Source organism: Rosa chinensis, chromosome 2, assembly GCF_002994745.2.
Source record: "Rosa chinensis cultivar Old Blush chromosome 2, RchiOBHm-V2, whole genome shotgun sequence".
NCBI lineage: Eukaryota > Viridiplantae > Streptophyta > Magnoliopsida > Rosales > Rosaceae > Rosa > Rosa chinensis.
The window spans coordinates 80,642,312-80,657,346 of record NC_037089.1 but is presented as its reverse complement, the minus strand read 5'-3'; the positions used below and the strand labels follow the sequence as shown (position 1 = coordinate 80,657,346).

At 38.8% G+C, this 15,035-nt stretch overlaps 3 protein-coding genes across 3 annotated transcripts; all 3 read right to left on the bottom strand.

The window, feature by feature from the left end:
* Positions 1-3: 3 nt before the first annotated feature.
* On the bottom strand, positions 4-5,011 carry LOC112190962 (nuclear transport factor 2). The gene is made up of 9 exons (XM_024330481.2): positions 4,825-5,011; positions 3,976-4,162; positions 2,894-3,182; positions 2,562-2,800; positions 2,302-2,482; positions 2,009-2,130; positions 1,845-1,910; positions 924-987; positions 4-774 (listed from the first exon to the last, which is right to left on the bottom strand). Exons 2-9 carry the CDS (start codon positions 4,159-4,161, stop codon positions 344-346), a joined length of 1,578 nt encoding a protein of 525 aa, XP_024186249.1. The 5' UTR covers position 4,162; positions 4,825-5,011; the 3' UTR covers positions 4-343.
* Positions 5,012-6,682: 1,671 nt separating this feature from the next.
* LOC112185145 (anthocyanin 5-aromatic acyltransferase) lies at positions 6,683-7,381 on the bottom strand. Its single transcript, XM_024323356.1, has one exon. The coding sequence runs from the start codon at positions 7,379-7,381 to the stop codon at positions 6,683-6,685; it is 699 nt and encodes a 232-aa protein (XP_024179124.1).
* A 5,912-nt stretch (positions 7,382-13,293) lies between these two features.
* On the bottom strand, positions 13,294-14,662 carry LOC112185144 (BAHD acyltransferase At3g29680; the record flags this gene model as incomplete). The annotated part of the gene is made up of 1 exon (XM_024323355.2): positions 13,294-14,662. A coding segment is annotated over one exon (1,251 nt), but the record flags the coding sequence as incomplete, so codon positions are not given.
* Between the last annotated feature and the right edge of the window lie 373 nt (positions 14,663-15,035).

Below are 15,035 nucleotides of genomic sequence, written 5' to 3'. Positions count from 1 at the left end.
ATGTAAAGTTGCAAACCAAACAATCAATAGAATCAAGTATACCCAAAACAAACCAATCTATTAACTTTTAGGATCTTTCAACTACCGGCTACTAAACACCAAAACTATGCAATGAGAGTAAGCTGGAAAGTTTCATGTAAAACTGGCGGGCGACCTGAACTTTCTGAATGAACAAGTTACATCATACCCAACTGAGACAAAATTCCGCTACGTAGAACAAAACCTAACCTAAAGCAAATGCCTCCTCCTCTAACTGTTACTCCAATTTAGATCCATACTGTCAATACTTCCAAGTGCACTAATTACGTCAAAAGTACTTTCAGCCTATTTTCCTCAAAATACTTCATGCTGAAACCGCATTATGCTTTGGTCCACTTGGACGGCCACCTCTTCCTCTCCCTTGCTGATAACCGTCTCCTCTCCCTTGATGATAACCGTCTACTCTCCTTTGTTGATAAACTTCTCCTCTCCCATGTTGATAACCGTCTCCTCTCCCTTGTTGATAACTGTCTCCTCTACCTTGGTGATAACTGTCTCCTCTCCCTTGTTGATAACCCTCTCCTCTACCTTGTTGATGACTGTCTCCTCTCCCTGGTCGATAACCTTCTCCGCCACGCCCAACTCGACCCCTGCCTCGACCTGAGAATTCAGCCCTGTTCACATACTCACTTCTAACAAAGCTCCGGCCACCACCATAACTACCATGGCCCCTAAAGCTGTCACCCCGAAACCCTCCCCTTCCAGAAGTGAATGAACCACTTCCACTGCTACCAACTGGAAAAACCGGGATCATGGACAAAAACCAAGCAGCTTAGTCAACCCAAATATAAGCAGCATCATAAAGGTTTAACATAATGTTACTTTTTTTTTCTTCCTTTTCTGGTGACTTGTCTAAATTACTTTAAAAAACATATTACACTTACTACGTGTGTTAGTTCTCTTTATCTCGATGATAGCTTGACGGCCCCCAACAGTGATTGGTGAAGCCTGAAATCATAAAGTTTTGCGTATTAGATACACACAAAATCCAGTTAAATTTTAAAAGTTAAATAAATAAATTATGGCTGAAAGCTCTACAGGCACTCATATTTCTTCAACAAGAATTAAATCTATTAGAGAAGAGATTAGTTATAGTTTTCACAATAAAAGGAAACCAAACAGATTGAGTAACTCAACCCTTACTGGACTAACTAAATGAGTAAAATAACAAATAAGCAAAAAAGAATAAGTCACACAGAGCTACGTAACTTTTTGGTCAAGTTTATATTTTGAAGAAATTATTGCAACTTCATCATGACTGAAAACAGAATTCTACAATAGGTGACTGATAACAGAAGGTTGCTGTTAAATCGAATTCTAAACAACCACTAGGTGATTATCCAAAATCTTAGCAAAAATGTTTAACCCTCTAATAGCTGCAACATCTCATCGTTGAGCCTCAGCATTACTGAACTAAACTATGAATACTCAAACTATGTGTGCGTAGCTTAATATGGTATGAAGATGCTAGTGCCCATGAGCTAAGGGGAAAGAGCCTCTAAAAACTTCATTCAGCAGAATATAACAAAAGAAGCCCAATAAGAGAATAATAGATGAAAGAATTCTCACATATCATATCCACATTGCTCTAGTAAGATTTTGACGAGAAAAATAAAAAGATTCTATATCTTTCTTAAAAATAAAATATAAAATAGAATTATAATAAGGCCACATTAAGTACAATAGAGGTCAAGAAGTCCAGCAGAGATTTCAAAAGATGGAATCATGAAAATTGATCAATAGCGCATCCTCCCATAGAAAATCAAATTTCAAAAGAACTAAAATTTAATCAACATATGACCTACCTGAATGGCGCTATTCATGGAACTTAGAGACAGAAATTCAACAAATCCAAAACAGTATCCCTGAAGCTGCATACACAAAAAAATTGTGGAAAGGAAGCAGATATATCAGAAAAAATGCAAATCTAAGTGGGACACCAATGGCATGAAAACCACTAGAGACCAACCTTCTTATTTCGGACTTGGATGCCTCCTTCCTTTATTGGTCCAAATTTCTTGAATTCAACCTCAAGCTGATCAGCCGTCACACTCAAGGGCAAATTACGTATGTATATAGAATAGCCCTCAACTAATAGGAAATGCAGTTGTGTCAGTACAGAACTCAAATTCTAGCAGGAAAGACCTACAAAATGCTTAATATACAGAAATTTAAAGTATATTTCAGATTAAGAGTTTTAGATGCAAAATTGCACATATAAAGAAAAAAAATAAAGGGAAAAGTCAGAAAAGACACGAATACCTTCCTCATTAGTCTCACTGCCCTCAAGAGTACTGGTGCTAGTTGGAGCTGATGCTTCAGGCACAGAAGCAGATGCAGCTGGTGCAGGCAAAGAATTCTCTGTTTTCTTAGGAGCAACTTTTACGGTGTTAGTGGGCACATAAACTTTATTTGGTCCTGGACTTCCTTTGGCTACTTTTACCTACAATAACATTTGATGAAATTCAATAACTATTTCAACAACAATTTTGGCCATGAACTTTTTCAAACTCTTAACTTACAATTGATGCATAAGACTGCTTTGGGCCATCTTCTTGGGCTGTAGTAGAAGTTGATTCAACTGCAACATGGACATCATTCCCATTTGAATAAGATGGGCGTTCGGTATCAGATTCTTTCTCATTAGCTGATTGTCTATCCTGGTCCGATGTGTCAAAAGCTTTCTCAATAACAAATTGATCCTCTTCAACTTGAGTAGTTTCCAGATCCGGTGTGGGAGGATCCAGAACACGAGTTGGTTCTGCAACATTATGATAGAAAGTGTAAACAAACTAGCGGTCTAATTTCAACCACAGTAATAAAGAGGGGAAAAACAAACAAACAAAGAACTTACCTGGTTCTTGGTTAAAGTGGACTGTTGTGGCATCATTATTAACTGAATGGTTTTTCAACAGTTCTCCATCTTCTACATACCTAAAGACATCATTCAATACAAAAAAACCATTCTCTTGTGGGGCAAGAAAAAATGATTGAGCGAATTTCCTTTTCAAGTTATCCTTGCTTGTCAAGCATCCAGTAACTAACACAGTCACCCCATCTTTATAAGAGTTCTGAGCATCTGCTGTTTCTATCTCTGCCTTATATTCCTTGTAATCAAAGGAAAGGATTTTCTCATTGATTCCCTGTTCCAAGGAAAAATTAGATAACAAAAGAAAACAAAACAAACAGAATTTATATGCAGGTAAATCTGATAATCTTATCAAATTATTTTCAATAAATTGTTGGCGGAGACTTTTAAGACAGTATGTCCTGGTTATCAGTTCAAACAAAGTTGTAAACGAAGAAAAAGTTGTACACATGTTCCCATTTCTTTGATTTTGGATATTTGAACACAAACCACATGGTTTCATTTGCATATATACTTCAGAGAAATAAAACAGTATATCCTTCCACCTGAGCTCATATTGTGTACACATATATAGTAACTTTGATCAGGACATGACCATTTAACCCGTTTCTTGACTTGCATTACTCAATTTTATGCATTATATCTAACAGGGCTGATAGCAGAACACACCTCATTCTATTTTGATTCATAGTAACAGTATGATTCATGGCATAAATAAGATCCAATTACCAGGGCCCCAAGCATTTTTAGAGTTTGGCAGACTCACGCAGAAGTTACAAATCAACTTTTTCTATAGCCAAAAGCATAACAGATTGAATCCAAAAAGAAAAAAAAAATCAGGAGACAAACATGCTTCAATAGCACCATGGACGACAGTCGACAGACCACCCTCAACAAATCAACATAAATAAACTATATATAAGATCAGCGACACTGTTTGTTTATTTAGATGTACTGTTTGATGGTTTATAGTATTTTTCAAACATATCTCTTCACAAAAGTGAAACCAGTAATACACAACCATCTACAATGCCACAAAAGAGAAAAACAACCTAGCAAAAACTTACTTGCATTGTGGTCACCGATCTCATCACACCGTCGAAATCAGGCCGGCTCATCACACTTGAATCCTGATAAAATCTATAGACATGGCCAGGGTTGTGATGAAGAATATGGTAATACTGCGCGATGAAAGCATTTGCAACAACTTGAGCACTGGGGATCACTGGAGGAATCGCTGTCTGCAAAGCCATTCTGCCAAAAAGCCGCCGGGAAAACACTCTTAACAAACCTCAACCTCTCTCTAAACCACTAGATGAAAAAAACTAACTCGAAACCACAAGGTGCAATGAGTAATATATTGCGAAACATAAAGATCAATCACATAAACAAAAACATAGAAATATGCACATACTACAAAATTAAAGGCACTAAGAACAACAGAACACAAATGAGCAACCGAAGTTCCGAGACAAAACCCTAGAAGCATTAAAAACTAAACTTTTATATCCCACAAAACTCAGAACCATGTAATCTGGTCATAGAGTACTTGAAAATGCAGGAAAATCAAATTACTCTCTTCCCCGGGCCTAGTTCTCGTGATTTTCATGGTTAGATCCCTCTAATGTAATCATATTGCTTCAAGGATCTAAACCCTAGACGAACCTAATACCCCAAACTTAACAAAACCCCATATCACAAAATCAATGAAAAATTGATCAACCAAACGATTAATCACCCCAACATTTCGGCACAGATAACTCAAAATCACGAAAATTAATCGAAAAAAATTCATCGCCCATTGCAATGCTCGATTACGCTAACACAACCTAAAGATTACGCAAAAGTGTGCTGAAGAAATGAACAAACGAGTGGGCGAAATGTAATTATCGGAGAAATTAATGGCGATAGAGTACCTTATTAACGGAATGCTATGACGGCGGTGGAGACGGAGGTAGGAGACCACGAGATAGATGGCACGGCGGTAGGTACGGCGGCGAAGAAAGAGTGCGTGAGCGAGAGAGAGAGAGAGGGAGAGATGAACAGTTCGCGCACGAAAAAAGAGGGAGCTAATTTCACACTGAGTGGCGCACAGATTCGGTCAAGTAACTTTTTTGCACTGTCAATCTTTTACTTTTATAGCCTTCTTTTTAGGTCTAAGATTATGAGGGTAATTTTAATAATTAAATAAAGTAAATGAGTGATTTGACACTTCATCTTTCGCACTTGCACCCGAGAAATATTAAATGTATTACTATATGGATTGTCAACGTTTATATAAGAGCAAGTTTATCCGTTGGATAATCAGGTCACTTACTATTTATTATTTTTTAGTGTATATTTTTATTCTCTGAGTCACGAAATACATTGTACAGGTCACCAAGACACTGTGTCAGTGACTCAGATGGTGAAATTAACACTAAAAAATAGTAAATAGTGCTTGACCTGGTAACCCAACGGGTGAACTTGCTCTAAGAGAAGGGAAATCTACACTTTCTATTGTATAATCTACACTCTATATTTTATTTTTTAATAACTTAAATTTTATCTTTACTAACTTAAATTTTTTCTTTAGATGAGAATTTTAACCAAATAAAGAAAGGGAGAGTGTGGATTTCACTCCCTTTATTTAAATGAATGTATATAGTTTGATGATATTATTAGCACACACAAAGTGCCAAAATTAACGTTTTAACACATTTATAGAAACAATCTAGCATCACTAATATCTACATCGACATAGACCCTTGCCCATGCACGCAATTTTAATACGAGGAATTAAGTGAAATTCAAGATGGATTGCCGCAAAGTTAACGAAAGACGGTTGCTAAAAAGGTTCCAAAAATGAACCAAAGTGTTATTTATGTATTTAGACTCAATAATAGGGAAATGAATAGGGCCTGACGGACCTAGGCCCAAAAAGCCTAAGCCCACATACCTCCACCCCTTCCCCTGCCATCGGCGCTTTCAAGCATGTCCATGTGTGTATCGCATGTTTGTTCTCTCTTTTGAATGACCGATTATTATGTCTTGTGGAGATGGTTGATTGCCTGTGGATTACGCCAAATTTGGTTCATTTCTTACAACTAGCTAGCTAAATGATTTCAATCTCAAGCTTTGTCGACAATGTTCAACTAACTATCACAACTAACCAAAATTACGTTTACTTATCCTTCCAAATTAAGAAGTCTCCAATGTGGCAGGCCAACCGATGATGCATGTAGTGCTAGCTTTCAGTCCCACTACGGTAGGAGCTGATTTACTACTCGTTAAATAGATTTTGAACTCCCAATCATGTATTGATATATTAATGTAATAGTGAAGAGAGTTTTTGCTTATCATCACAAACACTGAGACGCCCTAGATTCCGAGTTATTAACCACCAAAAGAAAAGACACAAAAGAAAATTCACATCTAGGAGTACAAGGTGCTCAAGACCTTTTTTTTTTTTTTGGAGAAAAGAAAGGTGCTCAAGACCTTGAGCAAATAGAGAAGCAAAAACTCTTGCATATTCAGTTCTTTCAAAACCACCCCAACCTCAACACTTCCACCACCATTCCTACCATCCGAGAATGAGATCGCTCCTGTCGCATCTATTGTTCTTCTTGGATTTCATTCTTCTTCGGTCTTCATCCTTTACTATTATTTCAATCTTCTCACATAGTTTCAATTACAGCAGATTCTTTACCTTCTGAATTCTGATATTAAAGAAACTTCGGAAGTAACAGAGGCATCATAAGCCAAAAGAACCATAGTTATACACGTAATTTGGCTTCAAATTCTTGAATGGTTTTTGAGACCTTTGGCGAATAGAGAAGCGAAAGCATCCATGTGATGTTTCTTCAAGACCAAACCAACGTCAACGCCTCCACCACCGTTCTTGCTATCTGTCAAGGAGATGGCTCCTGTCCTATCTATGGAAACAACCTCGACCTTGCTTGGTGATCCCCATCCAAAATCAGTTTCATACGCACCAAACTGATGTGAGCCAGCAATGCCAACCAGTCTACCTATACGCACACTGCTCAATATTGAAACCCAATTTTCAGCTCCGTTCAAAATCCCCTTCTTTTCAAAGTTCCTCAAAGCTTCACTAATTGCACTTAATGCCACAACCAACCCATCTTCTCCCAGTAGACCTTTTGTTTCTGCAACTACCAAACAGCCCACTAAGCAGTTCCCGAAATATGTTGCAGGTAGAGGAGGGTCTAGCCGAGACCTACAGTCCACGGAAAAGATGATTCGTGCTTTATCTTCTTTTGTTTCTTCTGCCTTTACTAAGCAAACCCATGTGTACGCACATGCTAGAGAAAACGTTGACAAGCGGAGAATCGTATCAGAACCTATTGCAGCCAAGACATGCCCTCTGAGTGATTGGATAAATGCGCGAGTGAGTTCGAAGGTGCCTCGAATTGCGTCTTGGGGAACTTGAAGCTCCCAGACCATTAAGCTTCTGTTGTTGGGACCGTCCATGGCTTGGTATTGGTTTGCGAAGAGTGTTCCGAGCCCCTTCTTGTCTTGGATGAGGCTTCTGTCGTAGAAGGGTTTGAGCTGGCCGGTCTGGTAACGAAGATGAAGTTAACCCTTGATGTTTGCAGATGTGCGCCCATGATTTTAAAAATGAAAATGCAGTTAAGCCATCAAGGACTGCTTTGTGCATTGCTACTCCAATGGAAAAGCCTTTGTTTGGAAACAGAGTGATTTGCAATGCCATCACCGCCGCTCGTTCATGAGTCACCTCCAATTGGGGTACAAGAGGATGGTATTCTTGGGCTTCAAGCAAGTTGTAATTGCTCGAAAGGCGGTCAAAATCAGCACTGGACTCGACTATTGTAAGCAGAAGGGTGTCTCCTTGGACATAGCTCAGAATGGGTTTGAGGGAGTCTTGAGGCCAAGTGAGGTTTCCCGCAAAAGGTGGAAAATGTTTGAGGGTAAGAGAGAGTGAGGATTTCAGTTTGTCGAGTATGGAATCAAATGAGAAGGTCGAATTGTTAGAGGAAGAAGATAATTTGTAGAAATAGAGGAGCTGCGGTGGAGCAAACCTTAACCAACGTATATCAAAGAAGGTCAGGGGAAGGGAGTGATCCGGTGAGGCTGGAAGTGGCGGAGCCGACCTGCAAACTTGAACTACTTTTACAGATGAGTTTGGGAGTGCCATTGGAGATGATGGTGAATTGATTGAAACTGATGTGCAAGTTTCTATTTTTTGTTGGACAAACAAGTATAAGCTTCTGGCCCTGCCTGGTTGCCTTCTTGGTGGTACATTTATGATTTATCATTAACTTTTTCATGATTGTTTGTTTTACCAAATGCTCCGCATTAAAAGCAATCACACAAAAGTTGAACAACGAGGTACACAAAATGAATTATTGGATTCCCAGCTCATCATTGATGGGATGTGTGGGTGCTTTCTGCCTCGAGAACTCACCTGGTGCTTCAGCCCGTCCGATGCCGGAGATTTTTTTTTTTTCTTTCTGAATTATATATATTAGACCCCAAACACATCCTATAGTGTGGATAATTATGTGGGAAATTATTCATAGAAGAATGTGGAGAAAATTGCTGTACATATTTTGTTTTCTATTTTTGATTTTTTTAAAATTTATTATGTTTTTCTTTTATTTGTGAATTGACCATTTTGTTTTTCTCAAATATTTCAGTTCAAATATTTTTTAATATTTGAGAGATATTTTGGTAAAAATTTTATGTTTTGGCTAACAAATACTATTCTCTTAATAATATGGGATAAAGAATCCTAAAAAGGAACCATAGAAAAAAGAACGCGCTTGCATGTGCTTGAGACAGCAGTAGAGAGTTGCGTGACTTGCGTCCTTGTCTGGCAGCGAGCCCTTTCGCCGTCCTCGGACGGGCATTGGTTGGCTCCTTGTGGGTCTGTGTGAAGCCGAGCTCCTTGATCGACGTTCTGTTTTGATCATGGAGATCGCGGTGGCAGCTGGTGCTGGGACGGAGAGGGAGATTGCGGCGGTTATCCGGTTTGGCTTTGCTCCTCGATGGTCAGTTCGACGGACTGGTTTGGTGTCGCAAACTCAGAGGTTGGCTAGTGGTGGCTTGCTTGTGGCGGTGCAATGTGGATCCGATCGGATAGATCTGATCTGGATTGGATTTTATGGATCCGATTTGGGACGGGCTTTGTTTGGTTGGGACAGTGCTTACCCATGGAGCGACGGGGATGGCGGTAGGTTCATGGCGGTCCCGCAATTGCTGCGGGGAGGCGTAATGAGGGGTCTAGTGGCAGTGGCAGTGGCCGTGGTGTGGTTGGGCCAGGTTTGGCTGGCGGCCTGTATTCTTCCTCTATCCTGGGTCGAGGTCTGGGCCTGGGCTCTTTGTTTGGGCCCGGCTTGGGCTAGTTGGTTATTTTATGGTTGTAGTCTTATTTTAATTAGTTGTTTAGGTTTGTCTCGCTATTGGCGTGTAATAAGTCCCTACATGAATCTTGTAGGGTTAGTTGGGCTAAATGCCTGTATATGCACTCAAAGTGTCTTATCTGACCTAGCGGGGCGATGATCCTTGATTAAATGGTTGCAGCCTCCTACTGGCAGAATGAAACTAAGTGTCATCGAATTTATTTTCCGGCGGCAACATAGTAGGAAAGCTGTGATTCTGGTATTTATGTTTCGCTGTAATCGAGTTATCTTTCCGTTATGTCACCGCTTTGTCAAAGCAAATAGAGTAGCCAATAGTGCACTCTTTGCTAATTGGTGCTTGTTAGAATACATGTATTTTGTAGAGTTTTCTGATATTATTTCAGAACGTGCTCTAGATGCTTATTGTAATAAGGGGTTTAGGCTCAATGTCCCCTCCTTGTATTCGGCAGTTTCATTAATCAAGGCTGGATGGTAGCCGCACCAAGCCCTCATTTCAAAAAATTGGAGGAAGTCCTTATCCAACTAATCCAACAATTTACTTAAATACGTATTGTAACTTGATACAGCATGCAGTGAACCCAACGTCGAACACGAGTGAAATATAAAACCCTATTTCTTGTTGATAAGCTAGATTGAGAATATCCATGAATTAAAGGATACAAGAACTAGATACAAACCCTAACCTCTTATTGATTCTCTACATGAGAATAGCCAGAATTATAGGGTCGTTTATGCCTCATTAATTCCTGAAGGAATAGCTGAGTTGATAGAGCAAGAAGATGAGAAAAACTACTCAAGTTTTATTAGTTAATCAAAAACCAATTGTAACAAAAGAAGGGTTCATACACTCTCAAAACCCTAAAACAACTAATAATTAAAAAAAATTCAAAATTAGCTAAGAAAAGCAAAAATAAAACAAATAAAATAACCTAGTCATTAGATGGCGCACGACTAGCTAGTACTCCTAGTGCAATAGACTATTGGGCCAATAGACGTCTATTAGGGGCAATAAATGTCTATTGAGGACAATAAATCTTTCCGGTAAGGTTTTTAATAAAGTCCGGTGGGCGGCGGCAGGTAAAGGAAATCTAGCGAAAGTTGGCCGGATTTCGGCGGCTGGAGACGGAGCTCCGGCGAAGTCTCCTATGGTTTTTTTTTTCTCTCTCTCTAGGTAACAAAGAGGTGAGGGTAAAATGATATATAAAAAAATATAAAAACAAAAAAAAATCTTAATGGGGTATTAGGAAAAACCTCCTTAGAGCGTTTTGGGTAAGAGGGAATTAAAAAAACTTAATGAGGTAAGTGGAAAAAAAATCTCTAGAAATTGAGTAAATAGACAAAACTCATAAGACAATTAGAGAGAACAAAGGTAAACAAAGATGTGAATGTCCACGTGACTATTATTTTTTTATTAAATCAACAACTCAAATATAGTAATTAGCTTATTGTGAGTCGAACTCACGACCTCACACTTACAAATGGAAGACTTATGTCACTAGACCAACTGATAATGGACCACGTGATTACTATTTTATATAATAAGTTATTGAATTTTTTATTGAATTTAATTGGTTAGCTAAAAATAATTAACAATTGGCTAGACTAATAAAAGAAAATATGTAATGCTCAATATCATTTGGTCTAGTGGCATAGTCCTCCCTTCGTAAGTGGGAGGTTGTGAGTTCGACTTACGAAAAACTAGTTGTAGCATTTGAGTTGTTTATTTTATTAGAAAAAAATGTAATCGTCTTGCGAACAAAGAAAACATGACAATTAAATGAATTGTTTATAAGTCCTAGCTCCAATTACATGCTCATATCCTAAGTATGCATCTAAAGAACATAAACATATAAAAGTTCTCAATCAAACAGAATCAAACAATCAATCTCACACAAAAGTTTTCGAAACTAGATTAACATAACAATTTGTTTTCACATAATTGGGGATTCAGACTTTGCCCCTAACAAAAAGAATTTAGTTATACATGGTTTTCAAAATCAAAATAAAACATAGAATAAAAATAGAGAAAAGAAAAGAAGAAAAAGATGGTGGCGGATTAATGAGAGAGAGAGAGAGATAGAAGAGAAGGTGAAGGGTGTGGTGTTTAAAACTGTCTATGGTAGCCTCTTGATATAGTAGATGACCCTCTTGTACTTCTTCCCCAACTCGAAATAAGTTTTTCTTTCGTTAGAAGAGAAAATTTCCTTTGCAATATAAAGATTTATCCAAGCCATCATTCTAGATTCTTCTTTCCCAATCCTTGAACTCCTTTGATTTTTCATCCATCATGGCATCAAAATATGTTCTAGAAGCCTTTAGAAAGCTCACGACAAGTCTTCAAAGTTAAGGCAGGAGGTGTTACACCTCCGATCGAAAAGGTTGGGTTCCCTTTCTTCTATGGTCACCCTTTGAGCAACGGTGTTCTTCTTCCTCATGGCTCCTTTTTGTTTGTCTTTGGCTACCTTGTGTTGGTCGAAGTTCTTGTTCCATGGCAGGAGATTGGTGGGTATCAAAGTGGACTTGGTGGTAGCTGTGAGGGCAGAGATTGTGGCACTGTTTCTAATTTGGTCCTTGTGTCTATGCTCGATGGTGGTGGTCGGCATGACTATTGTAGTGGTGGCAGGTTAGGTTCTCCCTCGTCTGCTGGGAGTGGGCAGTCTCTACTATAGGGGTGACAGTCTCCATGGTGACAAGGGGGTTTCCAAGAGGGCGGCGATAACCGCAGAGTAGCATGGGAAAACATATTCCAAATGGGCCTGTTGGGCTTGGATCCACATGTACTTGGTGGCGGCAACAATCTTTTTGTTTTCTCCTCTAGGATTTGCCCTAATTAGGCCTTGGCTATGGTCAATTTTGGCTGGGCTATGGTTCCATTTTAGACCTATGTTTTTAATTTCTAGTTTAGTAGTCGGCCTTTCTCTTTTTGTCCAAAAAGAGGATGGGTTTGTTTTTTTCTTGGTCTGAGTGGGAAAGATTGGAGCCCCGTTGTGTTTTTTACCATTCTTTAGAGCTTCATTTTCTCTTTGTTTGTGCTTAATAAAAAAAGATGGGTGTGTTGAGTAGTACACTTGTGTGATGGGTGTTCTAGTGTAGTTTGCTGTATGTAATGACTTCTTCTAACAACCCTATTGATAAGCCGTTATTGTGGTACTTGTTGAAATTTATAAATGATTGACATTTTCATATTAAAAAAAAAAAACAAACAAACAAACACACACACACACTCGTAAGAAAGTTTTTTTTTTTTTTTGTCAAAAAAAAATTTATTTAGTAAATATACAGTACTAGTACAAAGAAGCCCAACAAGCCTCCCAAGATGAATACACATGCCCAAAAGCCCAACTTTCACAAATGAACCCTGGTGTACCATCGGAGATGAAATGAAGCTTGAGTCGTCTTCTTATTTTCCCCGCTTAAATAAAATCGTTGCTAGTTGGTGATAACATCTTCTAAGTTTTAATTGATAATTGGGCTGATCACCATATCTTACACCTCGAATAAAGAACTACAAGTGCAACTGTGCAATATGCATGATATGGGGGGAGAAACTCTAACTAGAACAATAAAAACTTTAGGAGGATTTTTAAATTAATGGATGAATGATTTATACGGTGAAGAAATAATATTTAATAATGAAATTTCAAAGTCTTTATTAGAGACGACTCTCCCTATATTCTAGTTACAACAATATAATGCAAGAGCCAGTCTACTTTTGTTTTGGTGAAATGGCTCAAAGCTCAGCAATACAAAACAGAAAACAGTCTGGGACCAAGCAACGTGTACAGACCATTTTTGATGCACCTTTACTCATACATAATACCAATTCCTTCCGCATCAAGAACTCTCAACTGTCAAGAATGACAAACCAAGTGCTGTACTGACATCATTTCCTAGTCTGCTGATCTACTATACCTGAATTTGTCTCATGCATGTATCAAATTGATACATTAATCTAGTTAATGAACTTTTACTTGAACCAAAACAGAAAATCAACATCCATATATAAAATCCCAATTCTGAGTGTTAGAAATATTCTCAGTTATTAACCACCAAAAAGAAGAGAAGAAAGTACATTCTGAGGATAGAAGATAGGAAACATCAATATGAATGATGGCTTTTAATTAAGGTCTTCAAGACCTATAGCAAATAGAGAAGCAAATACTTCCATATTTGATTCTTTCAAAACCAGCCCAACCTCAACACCACCACCACCATTCCTGCTATCAGAGAGTGAGATTGCTCCTGTCATATCTATGGAAACAACGTCAGTCTTTTTTGGTCTTCCCCATCCGAAATTCGTGTCATAAATCTCAAACCTACTTGAACCAGCTACCGAAAAAAATCTCTCAGTCCCCTTCGCACTGCACATCTTTGAAACCCAAGTCTCTGCCCCATTGAAAAGTCCCCCACTTCCATCCAAAGCCTTTATACTTTCACTAATTGCATTCACAGCTACAATCCACCCATCTTCTCCCAAGAGTCCTTTTGTTTCTGCAACTGCTATATGACCTATAATGCAGTTCCCAAAGTATGTTGCCGAAACTGGAGGGTCTAAGCGAGACCTACAGTCCACACTAAAGACTATCCATACTTGGTCAGATTTTATTTCTTCTGCCTTGACTAAGCAAGCCCATGTATAGCCACATGTTAGAGAAAATGATGACAGATGAGCTGAATCAGAATCCACTGCAGTCTTGACATGTCCTCTAAGTTTTTGTATATTCGCTTGAGTGAATTCAAACGTACCTCGAATTGTGCCCGGTGAATATTTAGTCTCCCGAAACAGTAAGCTTCTTTTGTTAGACCCCCCAAATCTCAACCAGTCATTCGAGTAGATTGCTGCGAGCCCCATGGGATCCTTGATGGCCTGTCTGTCACTGTAACATGGTTTCAGCAGATCCGGCAACGAAACAGCTGAACCATGTTTGCATATGTGAGCCCAGGATTTGAAAAACATGGTTGAAGATTTGCCATCAAGCACGGCATGGTGCATGCAGGTTCCAATGGAAAACCCATGGTTGGGAAAGACAGTGATTTGCACTGCCAACACCGCAGCTCGTTCACTAGTCACTGCTAATTGGGGAACAAGAGGATGGTACTCTTTGGATTGGAGATATTCATTGCTTGAAAAATGGTGGAAATCAGCTTCAGACTCGGCTATTGTGAGTGCAACGGTGTCACCTAAAACATAGTTGAGAATGGGTTTGTAGGAGTCTTGGGGCCAAGTTAAGGTTCCTGCTAGTGGTAGGAAGTGTTGGAGGGTGAGAGATAGTGAGGTTTTGAGTTTGGGAAGTATAGTACTAGTGGAAGATGTTTCATAGAAGAAAATCCTTTGAATGGGTTTCAATCTTAGCCAGTGTATGTCAAACAGTCAAAGAAGGTTAGAGGAAGGGAGAAATGATCTGGTATGGGTGAGTCTGGTGAGATTGGTTGTGGAGCTACTCTGCAAACCTCAACTACTTTCAGTGAGTTTGAGTTTGCCTGTGCCATTGCTGAAGATGGAAGAAGCTTGAGGTGCTGTATATGTAAGGTACCTGATTTTCCTTGTACCTATATACAATTCATATGATTTGTTCAACATTATAATTGACTAATACAGAGGATTTCAACTGTCGACCATACTGGCTAGAGTTTATCTTACACTAATGTCCTATTATTCTTGATTATTCCCCCCAAATTAAAATACTACTCAACATGTGCTGGCCGGCAAAGCATGAATCATGATTGTCCCGTTACCCCAC

Coding starts and splice junctions, on each gene's coding strand:
- LOC112185145 (XM_024323356.1), bottom strand. CDS start 7,381: ATGGACGGTCCCAACAACAGAAGCTTAATGGTCTGGGAGCTTCAAGTT.
- LOC112190962 (XM_024330481.2), bottom strand. CDS start 4,161: ATGGCTTTGCAGACAGCGATTCCTCCAGTGATCCCCAGTGCTCAAGTT. Junction 3,183..3,975: donor GATCGGTGACCACAATGCAA/GTAAGTTTTTGC, acceptor TCCTTGGAACAG/GGAATCAATGAGAAAATCCT. Junction 2,131..2,301: donor CAGTGAGACTAATGAGGAAG/GTATTCGTGTCT, acceptor ATTTCCTATTAG/TTGAGGGCTATTCTATATAC.